The sequence below is a fragment of the Ixodes scapularis genome, unplaced genomic scaffold, assembly GCF_016920785.2.
Source record: "Ixodes scapularis isolate PalLabHiFi unplaced genomic scaffold, ASM1692078v2 PGA_scaffold32__2_contigs__length_656809, whole genome shotgun sequence".
Taxonomy (NCBI): Eukaryota; Metazoa; Arthropoda; class Arachnida; order Ixodida; family Ixodidae; genus Ixodes; species Ixodes scapularis.
The window spans coordinates 497,813-521,453 of NW_024609860.1; the positions used below are offsets into that span (position 1 = coordinate 497,813).

General features: G+C 47.1%; 1 protein-coding gene across 1 annotated transcript in view; it reads left to right on the plus strand.

Annotated features, from left to right (window-relative positions):
- LOC121832956 (uridine-cytidine kinase 2-B-like) overlaps positions 1–23,641 on the plus strand; it is a 68,682-nt gene that overhangs the window by 43,893 nt on the left and 1,148 nt on the right. The window contains exon 6 of the mRNA XM_042292184.1: positions 19,415–19,463. Coding sequence (XP_042148118.1) covers positions 19,415–19,463 — 49 coding nt within the window. The remainder of the gene's footprint in view (positions 1–19,414; positions 19,464–23,641) is intronic.

Below are 23,641 nucleotides of genomic sequence, written 5' to 3' on the forward strand. Positions count from 1 at the left end.
CAACAGTGGCAGCAAATTGCCTAGGTTTGTGGTCCCCGAGGAGAGAACGGAGGAGCCTTCAAACTTTCGAAAGATGGCTATTGCCGGAGATGGATCTGCACAGGGAAGTCCAGCAGTTGGAAGCGAGTTCCGAAGTGTAGCACGAGATAGTCTTTTGGAGTTTATGTGAAGGTTTGAGGAGTCGTCGTGGTCTGCGAGAACGGCGGTAACAGGCCAACAGGTGAATGCGGCGGTCCAGTAAGTAAATGCTCGTCAAAGCGGCATCGTCCGGTACGGTTAGCCGCTTTGTGGCAGACTTGTGGGCGGACTGGATAGCTTGTATAATGTCGGAAAAGCCAGCAAGTTCCATGACAGAAGAAAGAGCTGCTCGGAAGTTGTCCCACTTAGTGAAGAATGTGTCGCAGCAGGCGCGACAGTGAGATAGGGTTGCGGATAGGAAGTCGTAGCGTAAAATAATGGGGAGGTGATCACCGCCGAGGCGGTCGCCGGCGACATGCCATCTCCAGCGTCGAGGGTAACGAGCACAGGTAAAGTCGGGGCAGGTGTCCTGCTGTTGGGAGGATTGTTTGATACGTGTGGGGGTGTCTGGGATGTTGAGGAACGAAAGTTTCAGCCCTGTGAGGTCTGCAAGAAGCCGCGTGCCGTGGGGAAGGTCAATGTCGTAGCCCCATGCGTGTGTTTGGCATTAAGATCACCGCAAACGGGAACGTCGTCTTTTGGATAAAGACGGGCGAAGTGCTTAAAAAAAGGGATGTTTAGCGGCTGCCTTGTCCAGCGGTTTAGCGATGTGTCTGGAGCCACATAGACAGAGAAGAGAAAAACGGGCCGTTGAGGAATTGGCGGCAACCCGTAACGCTGGTCATTGCAGAGCACCTCTGTGAGGTGTCGAGAAGAGTGAAGCACACTGATCGATGAACGTACAGGGCGGAACGAATCCAAGGCAAGGGGGCACTAGTCTCAATGTTCGGAGCAAGTCCATCGTACTGTGGCAAAGAAGGGAGGGGGCCGTTGATTTCTTGTAGAGCAAACGCAGCGGCCATGTCGGATGACGAGTGAAGATAAAATTTTTCGATGAAGTCTGCCTTCTTCTGTTTAAGCGAGCAACAGTTCCACTGAACAATCCTGGGGGCGCTAACCATGTTTGCGTGGTGATAGTGGGGGGCCGCCGAACGGAATGATGCCCTGCATCGCGAGGCGCCCGATTACTGCACGGGTGCAGGTATCCACGAGAGTAAACAGCGAGTTTTGCATCGTCGGAATTCGCTGCGTGGCTGCCAGCATTTGTTTTGTGAAAAGGGTGATTTGTTGTTGCAAGCCAGTAAAGTCTGACCCTGACGGAAGTAGGGCAGGCGTCTCACTAGTGCTGTTGACAGCTCTCGCTGATTCTGCGAAGGTGGTCCGAGGCGGTTCTGATGTTGGGACTTGTGTGAGGTCGGCGGTGATGTTGTGTGCCGGCGTTAGGAGTTTTGTGGCGAGCACCGGGCGGGAGTCAGTCTTCTGCTTCGCAGACCTCGGTGCTGCGATGAGGGCTTTGGGCGCAGATAACAGCACAGCTTGCTGAGCAGGAGCTAGTTTCAGGCGTCACTGGTGGTGACGCCGGCTTCTCTTTGGATGTTGATGAAGGCAACTGACGACGCTGTGTTGTGCCGTTGGCTTGGGTGCTGTTGGGGCACTGGGCAACGCGAGGCTGGTGCCGTCGAATGTAATGAGTGCCGACCCAGAGTTTGTGAGAGGACCGGCCTGGAGGATAGCAGATTTCCGGCAATGAAGGTTTTTTAGGACGCAGAATCCAGGTCGCCAGACTTTTTTTATGAATCCGCGAACCTGGCCACGGCGAATGGCCTCGTAGCCTTGCACGGAGACCTGCAGAGTGCCGATCGGGATGTATGTTACATTGAGGAATGCATCGCACACTTGAGACAAAGCAGCATCAACTGCAAGTTGATTACTGCAGTCGAGGTACCTCACTTGGTAGGGGGCTGCAATGGTGTAGGAGACCTGAGGTCTATCTGTGCAGCAACTGCAGAGTCAATGGCAAGAAAGACCCCGTCCATGATGCGGCATGGTTTGGCCGGCCGTAGAATGACAGTGTGGGAGAACTCACTGCAGAACGATGCTGCTGGAGGCGCCGCGGGCGGGGCCGCCTTACGTCGGCGAGAGACAGGATGCCATCCGTCCTCCAGGGGGAACGAGTCAGGGTTCGAGTCACGTTGGATGCACCGGGGTGAGGTGGTAAGCTTAGTCGCAGCGGCGCCGAAGAAAAAAATGCCACGAGCACGCTTCGTTTCATTGGCGGCAGTGCGGATGTGGCAACTGTTGTTGAGGGGCGACAACTTGCTTTCGGGATCATCGTCGCCGAGGATGGAGAATGGATTCTGAGTAAAGACCGCAGGTTGAATTCACGCGGCAACAAGTGGTGCATCAAGAAGCGACGTGACGGCAGGAGTGGTTGCACCGGCTGTGGGTGGTGCATTGAGCGGTAAGCTTCAGACAGCGGGAGAAGCCAGCGTGGCCTCGGTGGGTTGTGAGTCCATTTCGTTGGGTAGAGGAAAGTCCCGAGGGCCGTAGTCGGTGCTAATGGTCGTCATGGGTCATGAGGGCGTGTGGGCACAAAAAGTTGCCGGAGCTGAAGTGAGCTAGATAGAGAGATATGGCCTCTTTTTTCTCCACGACCATCTACGAAGCCACAAGACTGCAGCTCTAGCTTCGACTGAGCAGTGGCTCTCTCGTGAAATTGCACAGCAAAGCACAGACCTTCCAGATAGAGTCCAGGCTCTTGCTCATACTGTTTGGGAAAGTACCCCTCAAGATTCGAAAACACTTCATTTGTCCAATCACTCGTTCCACGTGGATCCGGACCTTCGCAATCGCCCTAGTTTTCGCTTCGTCCTCCAGGGAGAGCTGTAGCCTTCCCCCAAGGAAAGGTGGAATGTTCAGGTTAGCCCCTGCAGCTTCGACCTCTTCAGTGATCAAAAAGCCTCTGTCCGCCATGACAGAGTCTCCGGGCTCAAGAAGGTTGCATAGCCCGGAACATGCGGTCAGGGCTTTGTCAGAGACGCGGCCAGGGGCAAGGTCGCTCACGAACGACACGAACCCATTGGGGGTGATGCCCAGCAGTCCCTTGGCAGTGTTGTGGCACTTGTAGCTTGAGTAGGTATCACTCTGCACCCTGAAGTCGCTAGGTGTCTCGATGAAGATTTCCGTGCAATCCAGAATGACTCTCGTCGATGGATACGCCTCGATGAAGCACTCCGGCATGTGCTTGTTCACAACCTGTCGCGACGGCCAGTAGTTGAGTTGAGCAAGGTAGTCCGCTAGGTAACCAATCCAGAATGTCCACACCCGGCTGACTGTGCTGATGTGGATACGAAACCGGTATGCAAGGTCCTGCTCCAAAAGTCCCACCCTCAGGCGGGACAACACGAGCAGCAGCTGATCATCCATGGATAGATAAGGTGACCTTCTCTGCGGACCTTGACTTTCCTTGTGAGCTTCATAACCTGCCTGAACAAACTTGTAAAAGGCGAGAAATCTCTCCAGGGAGTCGAATCCCGTGTAGAAGGCCAGTTTCTTTGGGTCCTGTTGCACGGCTGTGAGCGTGAAGTTCTGAAAGGGGATTGTAGCATCGATGACCTCCTCTGCTTTGTCATACATCTCCTCAAGATGGGCTACTTTCTTCCGCAGAGCTTCATTTTCTTTCTGTAGACGGTCGTTGTCCTTGCGCAGTTTCTCGTTTGCAGAAGCGAGCTCCTCTAGCTGCCTGATGCGATCACGCAGGGCTTGATCGATACATCCTGTGATGCTGTACTGGTGGTCTGCCAGATGGGGAGATAGCAAAATAAATATCACATCATTTTTGCAGTCAAATATCAAAACAAAAAACTAGGCTTTCTCCTTGTAATTGCCTTGGCTCTGCCAAATAGCATATCATGTGCCATACAAAAAAAGCATCACATGTTAAAGGGGCCAAGAAACGATATGCATTTGGATGTTCTGCACCTCATACAAGCATACTGACGTCTGTAGCACAAATATAATCTATATAATAATCTATATACCACAAACCAGAGGCTCCCCTGCCAAGGTTATATTCTGAGGAATAGAAGGCTAATTTACAGTCAGAAATCACAATGTTGAGAAAGCCTAGGGTTCACACCAGGGTGACGACACTTGAATACAGACGGCTTATGAACTGGACCCAAGCACTGAGTGAGCACCTGACTATTTGGTTACAATCAATGCCATGGTAACTATTGGGGCTTGGGCTTGTGTCTAATCACTGCGCCAACAGTAGCAGCTAACCCCTAACAGTAATCATGTGATTATTTTACCTGGCTGTGAGGAAGAGCAGAATATTGCTTGTTCTCAAGCTTTATTGTGCGACAGCAGCATTTAGCAGAAGTAACTGAGTCGGTTTATGACCTCTTTAATGCTGCTCTGTTCCACACGAAGGAGCTATAATGGGAATGCTGGCTATTCGCCTTGAGATCCGATCGTCAGGGGTGCTGCGGGGAAATGCGGAACTAAGCTTTGTTCTACACTTACTTGGAGCACGGAGAATGCTGCGGACGCTAACTCGAAGCCCTGAGAGGCTCCGGTGCAGCGTTCGTGCGCATGCATTGGAGTCAACTGCGAATTCTAAGAGCATGCATAGCCTTGCCCGTGCTCCATAACAAAAGTGGGGATGGTTTTTTTGTGGACGCCAGAGAATCGCCGCTTGTCTTGTAGGAAACAATGGATAAACAAAAGCATGTGTCCCCACTTTTCAATCTGGATCTTGAGGCAAATAACATGCAAGCAGGGCTGTGGCAGCATCTCCTTTGTACCTGGCAGACAATGAAGTGAGGGTGTGACCGCAATCTGAAAGAACAACTCCGCGGGTACCTTGCATGTGCGGTATCTTAGAGTGCACCGTGCCATATGGTGCTGCGAGTATGGAACGGCCACAACTTGCGTGCTATAGCCAGCGGTGACTGAGTTAGTACAGTTTGTAAAGTTCGACGTACTGCATGTAAGTGTTCCATGCACCTATCGGGACTGCTGCACAGTTGACAGGGATGCCAAATAAACAGACGAGCAACACTGATGCTCAATGTTAGGAGCTTACCGCTAGCTATTACATCATCAGTGTCAGGGGCACCAGCGGAGGCCAAGGGGCTGCCGGGTTGTGCTGGCTCCTGGCTAGCAGGCAGGGTCACGGTCTGTGCCAGGTCAAGGTCCGACAGAAAGTAGGCCGGCAGCGGCTGCAGCGCATGGCGCTTCCTTGCGCAGATCATGTTTGGGACCTTTGGGCAGGCCGCAACATCTGCAGGCAAGGATAAGGCAATTGTTCACGCAATTATTTTATAAGCATTACATACCGGCTGGAATTCTGTCTAGCACAGGGCACAGCTTACACTGTACGGAGCACATAACATGTCAAACAACCAAGAGCTCAGCTGGATCAATAGCGGTCACTGTTTCTACCCTTTGGTAGCTGGTCTGGAATGTTGTAGCCAAATAGCGATTGTTGCAGTTCTTTCTGAGACGAAGTGCATTCAACAGCCACCGGCGTATAAAAGAAGGGAACAAAGTTTATATCCTTATTCAACATAGTTTGGCACACAACAAAAGGTTTGTCCCAAGCGAGCCAATCAGAGTACACTTCTCTAGTAAAGAGCTGTCACATACATTTGACTTCAACACTTCAATCAGTTCACAGGGGTTATAGAGTCTGCCACCTGCCATGTTACTGTGAAATCGACTATATTCGGTGCCATCTTAGGCTGTCCATACTTGCCTAAAGGGCCCTTTATTAAACATAATTATATTTCCGCATTCATATGTGTTTCCATTTGTGACACGAACGATATGCACAGCTGCAACTTCTTACAAAGCAGTTGGCTCAAGCATATTACGACCGCAAACTCCTGACAAGGCATGTCCAACTCTATCTGCTTGAATGGTCACTAGGAAGCTGCCTAGTCAAGCAAACACGGTGGACAGTAATTATAGAGTCCTTGCACCTGACGTCAGTTTTCGCTCAAAATATTTCTAGAATTCATGTTGGTACATTTTCTCCTATGTTTTTCTATGTGCTAAGAGAGTGTTTTCCAGCTCGCTGAAGTCCTCTTGCATTGTGACCGACTGTGTCAGATAGAGCAGTCGGAAATATAAAGAAGCATCGTCTGGTACCGTTCAAACACACTGCTGTTATTTAGAGTCGAGATGAGCTGGCACTTCAATGTACGACAGGAAACATGCAGAGCCTTCACTACTTTCCACAACGAGAGAGCTGGATTAAAAGCTGTCATTTGGGGCCATCAGAGATGAAGGCAGCAGAGCGACATCCCCTGGTGCCTTGAGCAGCAAGCTAGCTAAGCCAAGCCAAATCCTTGAAAAAGGCAGTCAGTAGGTTTATATGCCACCTATTCCCACTGCAAATTTAATGACGGACGAGAATGTTATACTTTTTCAGTTTCAGTGATATCCTTGATGCTACTTAACCGCACGTCGCAAAACCTCTTTTCGATTGCAGTCCATTTGCGTCGTCTAGCCGTTGAGAGATCTCATGTATTCAGACAAAACATTGTTATTATGTCTGCAGCTCTACAAAATCTGACATTACGATTGCTTGAAGCTCCGTCTTTTTCTATGAGAGCGATGATTGCTTCCGTAGGTCACGTATTTCGCCATGCTCACTGGGTAGCACCGCTGTCCACAAATCACCAGACGCCACCAGCAGTGACGTAGCTCACGTGAGAAACGACCCATGTATACAGTGATCACAAGCAAGAATATAAGCAGGGAAAAACAACTATTGCAGAAAGAAACAAAAATAGGCAAATAACATACACTTCGGAAATGTCCTGGTTGGAAAAAACCGGGGAGCTTTGTCCTCGTACTTCTTTCTCCCAGTTTCGTTAAAATGAGCGCCGCATATTCTGCTGTCAGAGGTTGGCGTCCACAGAGAGAACCGTCCAGTGGTACCTGCATGCAAAAGAAGCAGTTAGCACCATATTAAGATTCACCCATTCAACTTTGGAGCAAGTGCAACTCAATCTCAGTGGTAAGAATGGATGCAGCAGCCGTGGCGTCTGAACAGGGGCGTCAGTAAACTATCCGGGCAAGGGGGTAGAATTCAGTTCTCCTCCTCCCCCATCGTCACCCCACCGCCTTCTAAACACTTCCAGTACCATTGTGCAGCGGGCACTAAGAACAAGCACATAGTTTATGCCTAACAAACCTGGAGTGGATGCACGCTGAAAATGATAGAAGCACTGTGAGAGTATCTTTGCTTTAGCTGTAGGGTAGTGAGATGAAGCGACATTCCTGCGATGCAATCAAATATTGGTATGTCGGTGCAGGTGGAAGTGGCCAAGAGAGTGAAAAGGGCACATGCAACATCTGGGATTCTTTGAGATTGTCTTTTTTGTTTCAGTCGTATGTTGCACTTATAGGTCAAAAATAATGAATGCTATTTTTATTTTTAAAAAAAATGTGTTTCGCAGGTATGTTGTACATATGGGTAAAATGACTTGGGCCACGTCGGACAGTACACACACTGTACCTTCCTGATCATTGTCAGGAAAGTGTAGATAACAAGTAAAAAAATATGGTAAATACCTTTCCTGTTGATTCGCTGTACCCAAATGTTGCGTAGATGGCTGTTCTTCGGAAAGCGATTCCAGGACACATGCTTGGCAGTGAGAGTGGTGTGGGCACAGCCCGGTACACAGCAGGTTGTACCGCCCGTCATGTGGCTTCTGAGGGTGACCTAAGAAGATACTACATTCAGCTGACATCTCGAATAGTGAAATAAATAAGTGAAGTGACCATCAGTTTCAAAGTTGCAGTTGCTGACATAACTCGCTTGCTAAGGGCCCGCTCAACTCACAACCGCTGTTAAGAGCGATTGTGAAGCTATGCGATGTACTACATACGCATACCAGCCGCGACGATGAATCACCGGCGCTCGCGGACGGTCAGCGAACGCGAGAAAAGTGACGCCGCGCGGACGGTTGTTGACGAGCGCTGCCGAGGCACGCCGACCGCTGGTACAGCTTCGCAAGCGTCCGAAGGGCAAAAAGATCGCAACGACAAAGCACCGTCCCGAATGTTGAGCACGCAAGCAGTACTCGATATCCCACGCTCACATTTCACAGGGCGAGCGCATCACGAAGCGAAGGCATGTCGGCCTTCGCTTCGTGATGACTACTTTATTTCTCTGCTTACAGCGGTGACATTTGTAGTGATGTTCGAAACTGCTCTCTCGCGACCGCACACGAGTTAAATGAACGGCCTAGGAGCGGGATAGAGCGTAACGGCAACAGTCAGTACTCACCCCGGGAGCGGCGAACGAAGCGGCGTGGTGTCCGTCGACGGCCGCGTCGAAAACGATGGAATATGCACAAAAACACGTAATATACAGAAGAAATACAAAGCGCTGAACGAAATAGATACACTTATGAACAAGAAAAATACACTGGAGTAGATAAAAAAGAGGATTATTAAGTATAAACAACGAAGATGAAAAGTATGTCTAGAGCGAGGTGATGCGATTCCAACGGAGAGCAGCCAGACGACGGGGGCCGACAGAACACCGATCCCAAGATTCCTCGCGCGCGCGCCGGGGCGCTTGGGAGGACTGCAAATGGTCTATTCGAGCTGGCCGAAGCATCACAAATCCTCACAACATTCATTACACCTTTTGGAAGACACAAGTTTAAGCGACTGCCATTTTGTATCAGTCCTGCTGCAGAGTTTTATCAATGCAAGATGAGTCTGGTCCTAAATGACATCGAAGGACAAGTAGGTACGTACAGTGCAAACCACGTATAATGAAAATGAGAAAACCCAAAAATGCAATCGTTATAACCAGTTATCACTTTATCTGGACTAGAGAAACTGATCGTTTCTAGTCTAGAAACTATATAAACTGATTGTTATAAGTGGTATATTGTTATATCTGGTATCGTTATAAGTGGATTGCACTGTAATATAAATGGCATTCTTGTCTACGGGTCGACCAGACAGTGATATATGACAAATGACTTCGAACTGTCTTGCCTAACGTTGAACGTGAACAAATGCCAGTTCGGAGTCACGCGCATCAAGTTCTTGGGATACTCTATTGACCAAGGAATTCATCCTTATGAAGCAAAGGTGGAAGCTGTCAAGCAAATGAAGACACCTTTGAACGTCAGAGAACTGAAGAGTTTCCTTGGAATAGGTAACTACCTTGGAAAATTCATACCATGCCTTTCAGAAGTGTAAACCCTCTGACCATACTTCTTAGCTCTAAGAATCACTGTAGCTAGTGGGAAGACCAACAGCGATTTTTCGAAAAGTTGAAACTGGCACTCACCTCAAGTCCAGTGTTAGCTTTATTCGATCCCAGGAAGCCAATTGTGTTGTCCATTGAGGCCTCTCCTTTCGGAGTTGGGGTAGTACTTCGTCAGGAACAAGACAATGGACAGTATAGACCTGTGGCGTATGCAGTGATGTGATTGCTGCGCCAATTGCGCCAAACTGCGCCAAGGGGCTAACCCTGATACATCCTGCTACATTTTGCCAAATTATGGGTAATCTGCACCAAGCCTGCGCCAAAGGACCAATTTCGGTCGCCTTTCAAAGCCGAAACTAAACTGAGTACTGTAATTGAGCATGCGTGAGCTAGGTGGCGCAAGCGGCCGCCCGACACAAAGTACCTTGCACTAATCGTCCATCTGGTCTTGCATGGTTTTTCTCGTCATCTCTCATTTCGCGCTCTCGTCGTCTTATAGGTCTCGTCTCGCGTCTTTTTTAAATTTTTGCAACGATGGATGCAAGCGCGCCGGGTACCAGCCATGCCGTCATGCTGTGAAACGAAACACACGTTTTTGCGCGGCGGAAGTTACTTTGTGGGCTGAAACACTCGCTCCTGAAAGCAACGGCCATGCGAATACTGTATTTGGTTCCTGCCTACCAGTACCAGTCACTGTGGTCGCATGACGTCGGGTGTTGCCGTCCCCACGTCGCTGCAAATATGGTGCTTTCGAAATTGAAACGCAAGGACCGCCGCAAGCTCATCGACATTCTTGTTCTTGTTTAAATCATACGCTACTACAAAAATCCCTCTTTAATTCAAAGACTGCTGTGCCGAAATATTGATTACCTAGGTTTCTCTCGGTAGGCCTTCTTTTGAAAGCGACTTCGGTACGTGAAAAATCTTCCGCTAAAGAAAGTTGGTGAAGAGAAGCGAGCTAAAGCAAAGAAGGTAATGTCTGCACGCTGAACCCGCACAGCGCGCTTGTTTATCTCTAGTTCAGTCGTTGCACAAAGCGCTTCAAGAACTTTTTGACCCTTGCCAGCCCGGCAGGCTAAACACACAGAAAAGAATGTCAGGGTCAACCTAAAGCTGTGATATTTACTACTAAGCTGGTCATTTTCAAATAAATTTTAATATGTATAGTTTGGTTCTTATTTATCTATAGCACGTTCATATAAAAGTATAATTTAACTGAAGCATTGTGAAATGTGTCATGTCATTGGCATTTCAATTACATGTTGAAAGACTTCCCTGGTGATCTAACTTGACCACAATTGGTTTATTGCGACGAGAAAAGTGCCCTTATTTGTCCAGCACTTAAAATTAATATTTTAATTTTTTTCTAAGAATATCTGCTTCAATAGCTACTTTTTCTGCTCCGAAACACTGTTGTGCCAGCTCCGAAAGCCACGTTTACTGCTCCAAAACACTGTTTTGGCTGCCCCAAAGGCAACTTTTGCTGCTCCAAAACACTGTTTTGACTGCTACGGTAGGTAGGTGCTTCAAAATGGCTTAGGCCAATTGCATCACTGCGTATGCGTCGCGGACAGTGAGCAAGACAGAAAGATGCTACACTCAGATAGAAAAAGAAGGGCTAGCTATACAGTCTAAGCTCATTACAACAGACCTGGTTACAACAGACATTTGGATATAACAGGGGTGGCCATGCCGTGCCTTGTGTGTTAGTGTGGCTTGCAGCTCCCCCCCCACTCTCCCCCGCCTCGCTCCCGGTCACACGAGCAGTTCCCCAGAAAGAGAAACGGAACGCGTTTTAAATCGAAAGATAGATTGCAGTTTGGTAGTCTTGCGCTACAGCTACCTTACGTACAGTTGGACTGCTTTTGACTGAGATAGATTGAAAGTAATTCGAGTGTCGTTTATTGCTCTAAACAAAAGTCCCCCCCCCTCCCCTTGGCTCTTGGAAGTTTCGTGGTTTTGTTTGGGGCTCTTAGGCAGGGTCAGCCTGGCCACCCCTGGGATAGAACATACCGATTTGTGAAGTTTGGTTGGTTTTCCCCTACATAGCATTGACTCAACTTCATATCTGCATACGACATACTCCTCTTGCAACAGACTGATATCTTGGTCAAAATCAAGTTCTATTATAACAAGCTTAGACGGTAGTATGGGATTGCAAGAGATTTCATGACGTCATCACAGGTATGAAAATTACGATTGAGAGAGATCATATACCCCTGGTTCCGATATTGACATCACAGCGCTTAAAGGGCATTACACCAAGACTCCAGTGCATTAAACTCAGAATGATGAAGTACTCGTACGAGATTAGACACATCCCAGGCAAATATCTGGTGGCTGCAGATAAGTTGTCAAGAAACCCACTACAGATGGTCCCGGACAAAGAAATGGAAGGCAAAATAGCAGCCTATGTACAAGGTATTACTCCCAGTCTACCAGCATCACTAAACAGTCTAAAGCAAATACAAGAAAAGCAAGAAAGTGATGACACTTGCCAGCTGCTAAGGAACTACAGTCAAACCTCAATGTAACGAACTTCTATGTAACGAAACCCCCGATGTAACGAAATGCATAACTTTTTCTAACTGCAAGTGTATGCACACCATGTATTTTTACCTGTATGTCACGAAGTCCCGTTTGCCGGAATTTTGATGTAACGAAGTTTTATAGACAATTTGTCACAAAGTTTTGGGTCCCAAAGGAGATTTTGGGAAGCACATGCGCTGAAATGGGCCCCCGATAAAGCTCGAAGGGTGAAACGGGTTGAACCTGGCGAGTGTGGTGTACGGAACGGCTACTAGAGCACACTAGAGCCGCCACCGTTTCGTCCGTCAGCTTCATTCACACTGCGTATTTCGTTTCGAGGCCTAACTAAAAGCGCGCGTTTCTCATTGTTTTGGGCGATGGAGCCTCGAAGGCGAAGGAACCACCCCCTGACAACGTCGACCTCGACGACTTTCTATACGCCGACTCTGCTGTCATTGCGACAAAGGAGGTGACCGACGAGGCGATAGCTAGCGATGTTCGTGGGAACTTGCAAGACAGGGGCGACATCGAGCCTGATGAGCAAGGATGTGCCCAGTGACCGTGAAGTGGTGGACGCGATTGATGTCTTGAGGCGGTTTGCGAGCACGTAGCAAGACGAAGACGCAATGCAGGCTGTCTGGCTATGCGAATGTCGCGTAATGCCAAAAATAATGCCAAGAGTGGCTTAGAAAAAGGTGACGGACTACTTTCAACCAAAATAAAGGCGTCCTCGGTGAGTTTTGTGCATCTGAGAAACATCTGTGGAAACTTTCTTAAACGTTAGCCTCGAATTTCTATGTAGCGAAATTTCAATGTAACGAAGTAAATTCAGAATTTTACCGACTTCGTTACATCGAGGTTTGACTGTACAGCATGCATGGCTGGCCCTCAAAGAGCTCTTTTGCCGCCAAATCTGTTTATTACTGGCAACACAGAAACGAGATTGCCGCTGAAAAAGAACTTCTTATTAGAGGATCCCGTATCATCATTCCTGCCTCATTGCAAAAAGAGATCCTGGAGAGTATGCATAAAGGTCATCAAGGTACCACCAGATGTCGAGCTCGACAGAGAGAATCTGTCTGGTGGCCAGGACTGTCTACACAAATTGAAGCGTATGTGAGACGATGCACACGCCGCATTCAAGAGAGAAGCAATCCCCCTGAACCTTTTGTTCCTTCTACATTTCCAAACAGACCTTGGCAGTGTGTTGGGATGGATCTCTTCTACTTGCAAGGGAAGTGGTATCTACTTGTTACGGACTACTTCTCAATGTACCCAGAGGTGGCTCCTTTGAGCTGTTTGTCAGCAAGCTCAGTAATTAATCACCTGAAGTTTATCTTCGCAAGTTGTGGCGCACCAGATATTGTGTACAGTGACAACGAACCTCAATTTCAACAACTGGTGAACTCCGAATTTACAGTTTACGCGAGACTGGAAGTTTAATCATTTTACATCCAGCCCCAATTTTCACAGAGCAATGGGTTTGTCGAAGCTAGCGTGAAGATAATTAAGGCCAGCTGGAAAAAAACTGATAATGACTATCGGGCACTGCAGGTATAGCGAGCAACGCCATTGGGGAATGGTTTTAGCCCTGCAAAACTTCTCATGGGGTGCCTGCATTCGCACGTCCCTTCCACTGGCAAACTTCCTTCTGGAGCCGAAAACTCCCGATCACACAGAGCTCCGGGAATGGGAGGAAAAGAGCAAACTCGCATAGAAAACCAACCTCAACACGAGCCACTCAGCATACCCTTTGAACCAATTGAGGGAGGGGAAAGTGTGGATCACTGACCAGAAGACCGACTGACTCATGAAGAGAGCTGCAGGACCACCCCGGTCCTACATAGTAAAGACGCCTAGAGGGGAAGTGCAACGGAGCAGGTTCTGCTTGATCCCAATGGAAATGCCCGTAGGGAACGCCCAAGCAGCTGACAAGAGCGTCGGCAATCAACAAACGACGGCAATACCGGTAGGGAACACTCAAGCCACTGACGAGACCATCTGCAATCAAGAAATGGCGTGCCCAGTTCTGTTGACTTCCCATTTTCCAGCCACAAGAAGCGGATGCGTAGTAAGGCACGTCCAGAGACTGAACCTATAGATACAAAAGAAAAGACAGAAAAATAAAGAGGGGGAGATGTGGTATAGGCACTGAGGCTTGGGAGAAGAAGAAGAAAATGTTACTCAGCTAACATGGACAGTTGTGCTTTCTTTCCTCACCTGCTATGAATACTAAACCACTGAATTTGTTTTTCATGGTAAAAACAAGCAGGAATTATCCCGAATGACCTCCAGCATGGTGCGGTGACGTTATGTGCAAGCCATGTGTACTCTAGCAGTTTCTAAGCTTACATGTGGAATGCCTTTGAAGTAGCCGTTGTTTTGTTTTCTTGGAAATAGCCGTTGTTGTGTTTTCTTGGAGAGTGAAACGATTCGTTGTATCTCGTTATAAGTTTAATTGGCTGTTTAGTTTAATTGGCCGTTTGCTCCTCCCCGTGTCAGCCGCTTCTGCTAGAAGCTGGCACAAAGCAGTGAAGCTTTACGCATATGCGTTGGTGCAGAGTGCCCAAGCTTGACGCGAGAGAGCCAACAAAAGCGGGGGGGCTGCTTTAAGGGGGGCACTACCCAGAAAAAACAATTTCCGCAAAAAAACATTCATTTTCAAAAATGTCATATTTACATCCACCAATATCTAGAGGCTATTCCCAGAAAGTTTCATTAGATTGTACTGCATAGTTATTTTTTTATAAATTATTTTCGGTCCACCAACGCTAAAGAAAAGGTAGAGGTTGGAGCACTTTGAACGCATATTTCTCCATTCCACTTTTTGGCATAAATTTCACTTTAGGAAAACTATCGCTTTGATATTACATAACTTGGATTCATTTTTATGAGTTTTTCTGGGGTAAAATTTTAAGGGGAAGATAACTATGAGCTTGTATTTTTTATTTTTGTCATTTTTCATGCTCAAAAACAAAAATTTTGGACAAAGGATGGAAATCTAAAACACTGTATTTGTGTTTATGTGACTCTGTTGTCATGAAAGATGGTATAACATAGAAATATAGCTCCATAGTTATCTGCTCTGAATTGTCATAATGCAATATAACACATGAAAACGCCAAATTTATAACTAACTTTAAAACGATAGTTTTCCTATGCAGGCACGCCCACTTTCATCTTTGAAAGTCTGCAGGTCTTTTTGTACTTCACCCAGGTTAGCAAAATTTGGCAGAAATGTTCTCAACATCGACAAAAACAAGGCCTGTAAATATAACTTAAATCAGACAAGTGGTTCAAAAATTTACTTTTTTGGGTAGTGTCCCCCCTTAAGAATTACGGCTTCTGCCAGACCCTTGTACTACTTGTATACTGTTTGTTCATTACGCATGGCAAGGCCTACCCTAGAGTCACTAAATAAAGCTACGCTTTCAGAGTACCGAAACTCCCAAACTACGCGTCTGAAGCGCGTCAGGCGCCACCATCTTTGGTCCATGCGCAAATGGAGGAGTGACTAGCTGAGCCAAGGCGAGCTGTAGTCATTGCCTGCGCTAGCTGCTGTAGCCGCAGCTGTGGCTGCGAATCAAGGTCGTGTTGTTTGTATCTCGACGTAAGAAGGAAAAAATGCATGCTGAGCGACGGACTTCAGCGTGCACGCGCAGTAAACAGTAAAACAACAGCAGGCAGCGGATTGCTGGACCCCAGATGGTGGTGTTGAAAAAACGCAATGATGATGACAGTGACTTACATGACTGGCACTGTCCAATGATGCCGCAGCGAACCAGCACATTGTTGAATAGAGCGACTGTATTGTCCGCAGAATGCCAAACAAAAGGAATGCGGTACTCTGAAAGCGTAGCTTATTTAGTGACTCCAGCCTACCCTATCGGTGTCCCTTTGGCATTTCTGTTGTCAGACCTAACACAAGGGCCCATCCCTATTTTTTTGTGATTATCTCTAACTTTTGTGTGGACACATGCTCATTAATCTTACTGTATGATCTCAGGGTCTCTGGTATACCGTGGTTTGTATTCTCGCTTCTCGGTTGAGGTGCAACGACATATCTTGAAAAAGAAGGTACTCTTTGGAGCCCGCTGGTGAACTGAATAGAAGGATTTCTGCATTAAGCAAACCATGGAAGAGTTGAACACGCTTCTTGTTTGGAACCACTGGGCTGTCGTCACGTTCCTGTGAAAGTGAAGTCGGGTGTTGTAGTTTTAAAGTAGTACTACCGTATTTACTCGCATTATGAACACACTTTTTTTCCGAAAAATTTACACATATTTGCATTTACACACTTGGCTCAAATGTCCTTTTAGGTGCCCGTGTGACATGGCAGGGTACTGTGGCACATCTCCACTGACGGAGGTGCACCTATGGCTGGTTGTGGGAGTGCCACCTTAGCCATGTTTTTTAAATTGAAAACCATTTTTAGGGCGCTTTTGGCATACCTTTTGCCAAAGAGAAAGCGCCCTACGAAGCCCGCTCAGCATGGAAAGCGGCACGACCATTCTTGGGTTTAACCACCTTCACAATATCACTGTCCAAAAGCAGATCTCGGACGACGGCGTGTTTGTTGACATCATTGCATTGGATGGACGAAGCATGTCCGGAGCAGGGCAATTCCTCGACTCCAGCTTTGCTAGGTGTGCGTGCCGCTCGGTTTCACAGTTGATCACTTCCACAACCACGCAGTTGCAGTCATTAGTAGAGCGGCTTGGCTTGGCTTGACTTGACCTGGCCTGGCCGCTTTGTGGCAAAAGGAAATTGGCGGGCTTGGTGGCTAGCCAGCTAAGTTGGACACAGTTCAAGACTCGTGGAGCCGAAAATTAAAAGTGCGTTCATTACGTGAGAAAAAAAAAAAAAAAGCCCAAATATTGATGCCCGTTGTGGGGGGTCCGTTCATTATGCGAGTGCATTCATTATGCGAGTTAATACAGTACATTGTTTCTTTTGCAATTTTGTACTTGATGCGAGCTGACCCAATAAAGCACCCGAAACTGTAAAGTGTGAGGTTGGAATGAACCGCCGTGATTTTGTGCATCAATGAGCCTGTGCCTGCAGCGAGCGCGGCTAGCTTTAGTAACCGATGCAAGGTTTACTTTTATTTAGAGTCACCTTTCTCCGATTTGAAGAGCACTTGTTTTAAAAGCAACTGTGGTCGAAAATGAAATCAAAATAAATGACTGGTATTGTTTTAGTGGCACTAAATATGATCACAGCCGAAATATTGCGTCAAAGCGAAGCCGCATACTCCACAAAAAACAATTTTAAAGATGCGACCAGCTGCTCTTTAACGGGCGGCAAGCGGGTTAGCTTTTAGCCAAGGAACGCTTGCGCAGCACACCCATGATGTCCCGTCACGGTGCAGCTGCAATTGTTTGGTTGTACTGCTTACCATAGCACCACGGTGATGTCACGTCGCGGCCGTATGGCTGATGATCAGTGTTGCCATCCCTCTAGCAGATAGTATCAGTTTTGCCGTAGAGGCCCAAAACCAAGTTTTGTGCCTTGATATTTATAAAACTACACACAATACAGTAGGCTCGCAATAATTCAAACTCGGATATTTCATACTTCTGGTTAATTCAAACAGATCTGAAAATTTTCGTTCTCCCGCTATGTTTTTAATGTATTTATAAGCCGCTTAATTCGAACGGCGTTTTCGCTTAATTCATACTTTTTTGTTCTTGCGGCCCCGTTAATTGCGCTTCTTTCCGAGCACCGGTCCACCGCAGAGAAGCAATACCGGCAGAGCTTGTTTTCGCAAGTGTTGCTTCTCCGCAGTGCACCGGTGCTCGGAAAGAAGCGCACTCAACGGGGCTCAAGCGGGCACACATTAGCGGAAAACGGCGTTCACATTATGTGCTTCAAGACTAGCAATGATGACCAAGACGGCATCAAGGATGAGGAACAGCTCATTGGCATCACGCTTTCTGGCCTTGAAGAACATAATGTGAACGCCGAGCTGGCGGAGTATGCTAGTCTTGACGACGATGTGTGCGTTTGTCATGATGACTCATTAGAGGACATAAGGAAGTAATGCCAGCAGAGTGCAGCAGTGAGAGTGATGATGACGATGAAGAAAAGGATGACCCACTACCAACTGTCACAGCCACAGAGGCCTTTGAGCACATCGCTCAGCTCCGGAAGTTTCTGTCTGCAAAGGAAGAGTCCCGTAAAGAGCTACTTGCGTTGGCTGGTATTGAAAATTGTTTTGAGACCTCATGTACTGACTAAACAGTCCACAATCAACAACTTTTTTGCCGGATGAATAAACTTAACGTCACAGTTCTTTTCCCAATGTGTTATGCCTGTACTTGCTTATAATTATCCTATGTATAGGAAACTGGCAAAAATCTGCGTTGTATGTGTAGCTATCCATGTAACAAATCATAATGTTGTCTAGTATCATATTTAGATGAATTTTTTATAATTCAAACTTCTGGTAATTCAAACTAAAATCTGTGACTTCTTGGAGTTTGAATTATTAAAAGTCTACTGTATTGAAAAAAAAAAAAAATCTTGTATAATTCAGGGGCTCTGCTTTAGCTGAAAAAGTCGTGATCCCAAATTAAGAAAAATATTGACCGGAGTTGCCCTTTAAAGAGGCACTGACACCTCCCAAAAATTTATATTTATTTGTTTGCCAGGTGATTCAATATGGTGTCACAAGGCTACCCAATCAGTATTTTGCTACAGAGTCATGTATATATTTAATAAAACCATAAAGCACACAACTGCTCGGTACCGAAACAAGAGCACAGAGTAGAGGTGCAACATGTCCACTAGGGAGGAGGGAGAAATATAGAGGAGGAGATTGTTGTCGGAGGTCACGCAACTACACTTGAACGTAATTTTAGAGCGCAGTTTTTAGGCGTTTGTTTCCGGCTTGAGTGGCGTCGACATTAACGTTGCCGTCGGCGTAACGCGTTGGTGTAACTGTAACGCATCAGCGTAACTGTAACACGTCGGCGTCGCCGTCAGCGTAACCGTAACGCGTCGGCGTGATGCGTCGGCGTCGCCTTAACCGTAACGTGTCGGCGTAATGTGTTGGCGTGACACGTCGCAGTCGGCGTAACTGTGCAGTGCATTATGGGAGACGTCCCATAATGCACTGTGGTGAATGAAAGACCCCAGGCTAGCAGTGAGGATGAGGAGGGAGGAGGGGTATACCCTCCCCTCAGTACCCTTCCCTCCTCTTCCTCAGGAGCTGCGGTCTAATTCGGCGTTACAGGGTGTTGTGAATGTCTTTCATTTTTTTTTCTGCTTTTCTGGTTGTGCAAAGCAGATGGCAGTTTTAGCATTGTAATGATCAAGTACTGAAGGTGGAACTCCTCAATTGAGGCATTCGAGCCAGTCGACTGTAGATAAGAAAGTTTGCTGCTGATTATCTGCTGCAAAGGCACTCCCTAGGCTCAAAGTAGGCTCCTCGGATGGGCCATATTCGCACCCAAGAAAGAATTTGTATGCACGCTTGCACAAGAGAGAGAAAAGTGGGAGAGGTCCCTTTGGCACAACTGATTTCTCTCGTTCTCTGAAAGCATACTAACCTTTCTGTTTTTTTCTCTTGCGGTTCTTTGACACATTTGCTATTGTTCTTCGATACCCTTGTTTCAGACAAAGAAGTATGCTGATGTGATTATCCCACGAGGTGCTGATAACGAAGGTGAGTTTGCTACTGTGTCGGTCACTGACTGTACATAGCCTGGTTCATCTGTGTGCGCATTAAGGCTGTAGGATTTCAATTGCATTCATGTGTTGTTAATATGGATCCCATTAATATGGACACCCCACAATGTATAGACACTATTTTCAGGGACCGACGTTTCCCTATTCTGCCTCGTTAATATACAGGGTGTTTTTTTGAAACTACAGAATTGTTGTAATAAAGCCGTAAAAGCTACACTAATGATCAGTACCAGTGAATCATACGGTTGCTGGGGGAACTAAATTTAGGGAGATGTCACAATAAGTTGGCTAACATAGTCGTGCGTGAATAGTGAATTTTGAGCTCAAAGCAAATGGTGGTTTTGGTCTAATATTTTTAATAACTGCACCATGTTTAAATGAAAACCTAACTGAACTTGTGAACCTTGTTCCCAAGCTTTCACTTGTCCATTTCTAAGCTAAATGAAATTTAATCCAACTAGGCATATTCATAGACTGTGGCCTCAGAAAGTTCAGTGCCTACACTGGGTTGGCAAGTAAACGACGTATGTGACATAAAATTAAATCTGTGAGATGCCCATCTATAGCTGGACACCTTTAACAGCACTTTCCAGCAAAAAGAGTTTTTTTATGTCATTAATAAATAATTTCGGCATCAAAAGGTTAATACATCAGTGCATAAGGAGGGGAAAAGCTTCAGCAATACAGGGCGATGACAGCAACATAACAAAAAAGTAATATATAAAATGCATTACCTTTAAAAGCACACCGACTGCATTAAGAATGGGAATTTCTTATAGCATGAATGGCAGAGTAACATACAAAAAAGAGGGTTTTTATTAACCTGAGGTTGAAGAGTGGCCATGAGTGTCAGGAAAATTGTTTCAGTTCAATTCTTGGTAGTGGTAGGAATGATTTTCTTAAACACATAACTGGAACCACAAAGGCATTCAAAATTCTGGTTCCTTTTAACGCAAGACGACTGTATGGGAATATGCAAAAAATCATCTTTATTTGATGGGTGATGGTGGTGCGCAGTTAAGGGAGGAGGTGGGGAACAAAAATATATTTTTTGTTTCTGGAGCTATTGGCATGAAATTTACAGAGTCTGTTGGTATAAGGGCATTGATAATAACTGTAAGATTTGAATTAATTATCATTGTTCACTTTTGAGTTACATGAGTTTTTATGTTCCTTTGTTCTGCCAAGCCCGAGATATAAATGGACTATAGTATGAACATTAAATTCGCTAGACAGGTGTCTGAATATACACCCAAGGGAGTGACAGAGCCCTTTCGGTGAATTTCATTCAAGAACAGCTTTTAATACAAATTCAAATTTTCATGTCACCAAAGTCATTAACAGATATAAAAACAATTTATGGATTAAAAAAAAAATTAGCATCTTATTGCAAAAAGTGGGCTTGTCACACCCTTCTACTACTATCCGTCATCAAAATAAAAGAAACAGCGCACAAATCGAACAACTGCTTTGCGAGATATGCTTGGCAAAAGTAATGTAAGATTCAATAAACACCTTCTCGAGAAACGAAGTCCCAAAGTTAGATGCAGCACAACAGTGTCAAAAAGAACCCGCAGCATAGTCTGTGGTGCTGTGTTCAGCTCTCCTCTTCTGGCGTGCATCTTGCTTTGCGTGGTGGCGCTTCGTGGCCTTGCTCAAGCGCAGAGAGTCCTTTTCCGAGGCCCGCCGGAGAGCCAGGTGTGCAGGCTGGAGGTTCATGGCACTGTTTATCTCCTGATGTGCCCTAGCACAGCCAGCATTGAACCTGATGACTGCCTCGTGCAGGGCAGCCTCTACAGACACCAGTGAAGCATGCTGCTCCTTCGGCATCAAAGACCACAGTACCGAATGAAAGCTTTCCGCAGCATTTTGAGTCTTGGCTCCCAAGCAGCGCGTGAGGAGCGCCGTTTGTGACAAGCGCTCGTACACAGGCAGCATGGCCTCGGCAACATAGTTGGGGAGACAGTACTTGTGTTTTGCCAGTGGCTCTCCTTTTGCCTCAGCTGCCCTGTGCCTGCACCAAGAGTCTGCTCCACTTGGACACAGGTCGTGCTTCGGATTTTCATCGGTTGAGGTGACATGGTAAAAGGTCGCCAACACGGCCCGCTTCATGGCGCCCACGTCGTTGCTGTGATTCCTTATGGCCCATCCGTAGTAGCCAGTGAGCTTTTCAATTAGTCCTTTCGTGAGGCGGCCCTTTCCTCCTAGTGGCTTGTCACTCTTCTGCGAGAGATTTCGCAAAGCAGTCCCCATTCGTTTCTGCACATGGTTGAGGCATTCTTCTTTCTTTATGGGGACAAACCCATAGGTTCTCTCTTCGGTTAGGGCACCAAAAGTCCTGCTGTCCCCATCTGAAATCAGCGTAGTGTACCGCAAATCATGTTTTTCCAAAGAACGCCCGAAAAGTGCAAGTGCAGCATCAACTTCCATCCTTCCAGAGTTCGCATCAGTGTTCTTTTGGCAGTTGTGGTTTTGTAACCACTCGGCGTACTTCTCGTCTCCAGGCTTGGGTCCAGTCTGGCAGCCGAGACACAGATTGCAGAGCACTTCAGCATCTAGAATCAGGCCGGTGTCGAATTCTATGACGCTCCCAACGCCGACATGGGAACTGAAGCCCCTCTTGTGCCAGGTGCCATCATAGACGACGGCAATATCCCTGGTGAAACTTGGGTCCATGTCCTTGCATATACTTTTCACAGCAGCAGCGGACTCTGTGAATATCTTCTCTGCAGAAACTGCAGCCGACTTGCTGACAACGTTTTTGAGGTGTTCCTGATAAGTCTTGTGATGGAGTCCTCGGTGGGACACATTCATCGTTGACCAGAAATCATTCAACGCAGTCTGGCCCTTGCCGATGCTCCTGATTGCAGATATTGCTCTCAGGTTCACGTCAAACGCGTTAGAGTCGGCCTTGCGTGGTGAAGACCAGGCGTGGGAAACAACTTCACAGACGGGGCACACAAGTTCAAGCTTCACAGCAAGACCCAGAGCTGTCGATTCTTGAATCTTCATTCCCGTGGCTGAGCAGCCTTGGCAGACCGTGTAGCCAAGAAGTTCATTGATAGCATCTAGCCGCACGATGGTGAATTTCGATGACGAATTCGTCGGAGTAGGAGGATCTTGCTTCAGAATATCAAACTTACGTTGCGTGGCAGACACGGAAGCAAGTTCGGCACGAACGGCATCGCGATGTTGCGCTGCCGCTTCAGCTTCCGCCCGAGAAACGTACTCCGTCTGCAGGTGCACCGTCGTGTTTCCCGTCGAAGTTCCAGGCACACAGGAGCTGATAGATTCTTCAGCTGCAGTCGGTGAACACGTCGACACGACTATGTCGCTGCCTGTGGCGGGAGCCGCATCGGCGCTCGATTTCGCTGCTCTCACTTCCTTCATCGAGCGTTTACACGCTCCGTACGCAAACCTCGTCTTGCTTTTGTACTTACTCCTCCACATCGCTAGCCTGATTGAAGAAGAGGCGCGATCGAGAAAACAAAACCGACGTAACAATGGAGGAGTGAAAAGCGAAGCTGACAAAGCACGAGGGCAAGCAAGCAGATCACTGCCGAAGGAGCAGACGACGCAAGCAACGCAAGCCCGCGAGCGGCAGGAGCGGGAGGAAGGGAAAGGCAAACAGCGTGCGGGGAGAGGAGAGCTCACCGTGCGGCCAATGGTAGCCGCGTTCTCCTCCGCGCGCTCGGGGAGCGCGCGCCCTGTCCAATCACGTTCTCGCGATTGCAACATAGGAGGACGGCGATAGCGCCCTAACCAAGCGGCCGTAGCCGTTTTGGGAGCCGGCAAAAAAAGGAGAAAGAATTCACGTTCAAAACAAGACCAAGATGGCGGACGTCGGCCAAGCGCATCAGGAATGGCGAGCGCGCGAAGAAGAGTTGAGTTTTGACGTTTGATCGTCACTTGGAAGCTACCCACGCGTCGTAGATATTCGTTTTTAAATACTTTCTCGTTGTATTCGGTACTGATAATTACAGGGAAGGTAGTTTATGAGATATACAACCCAAAAATATAGTTTTCTAAAAATCGACTTTTTCGCGATTTTTCGGTTTTCAAGGCCCGCGTCCTCCCTTAATACTGGAGTATCGAAGTCCTTACGGCATGCATGGAGCGGAACTAAAGTCAAGTATGTTTTCGTCGTAGGGGTGC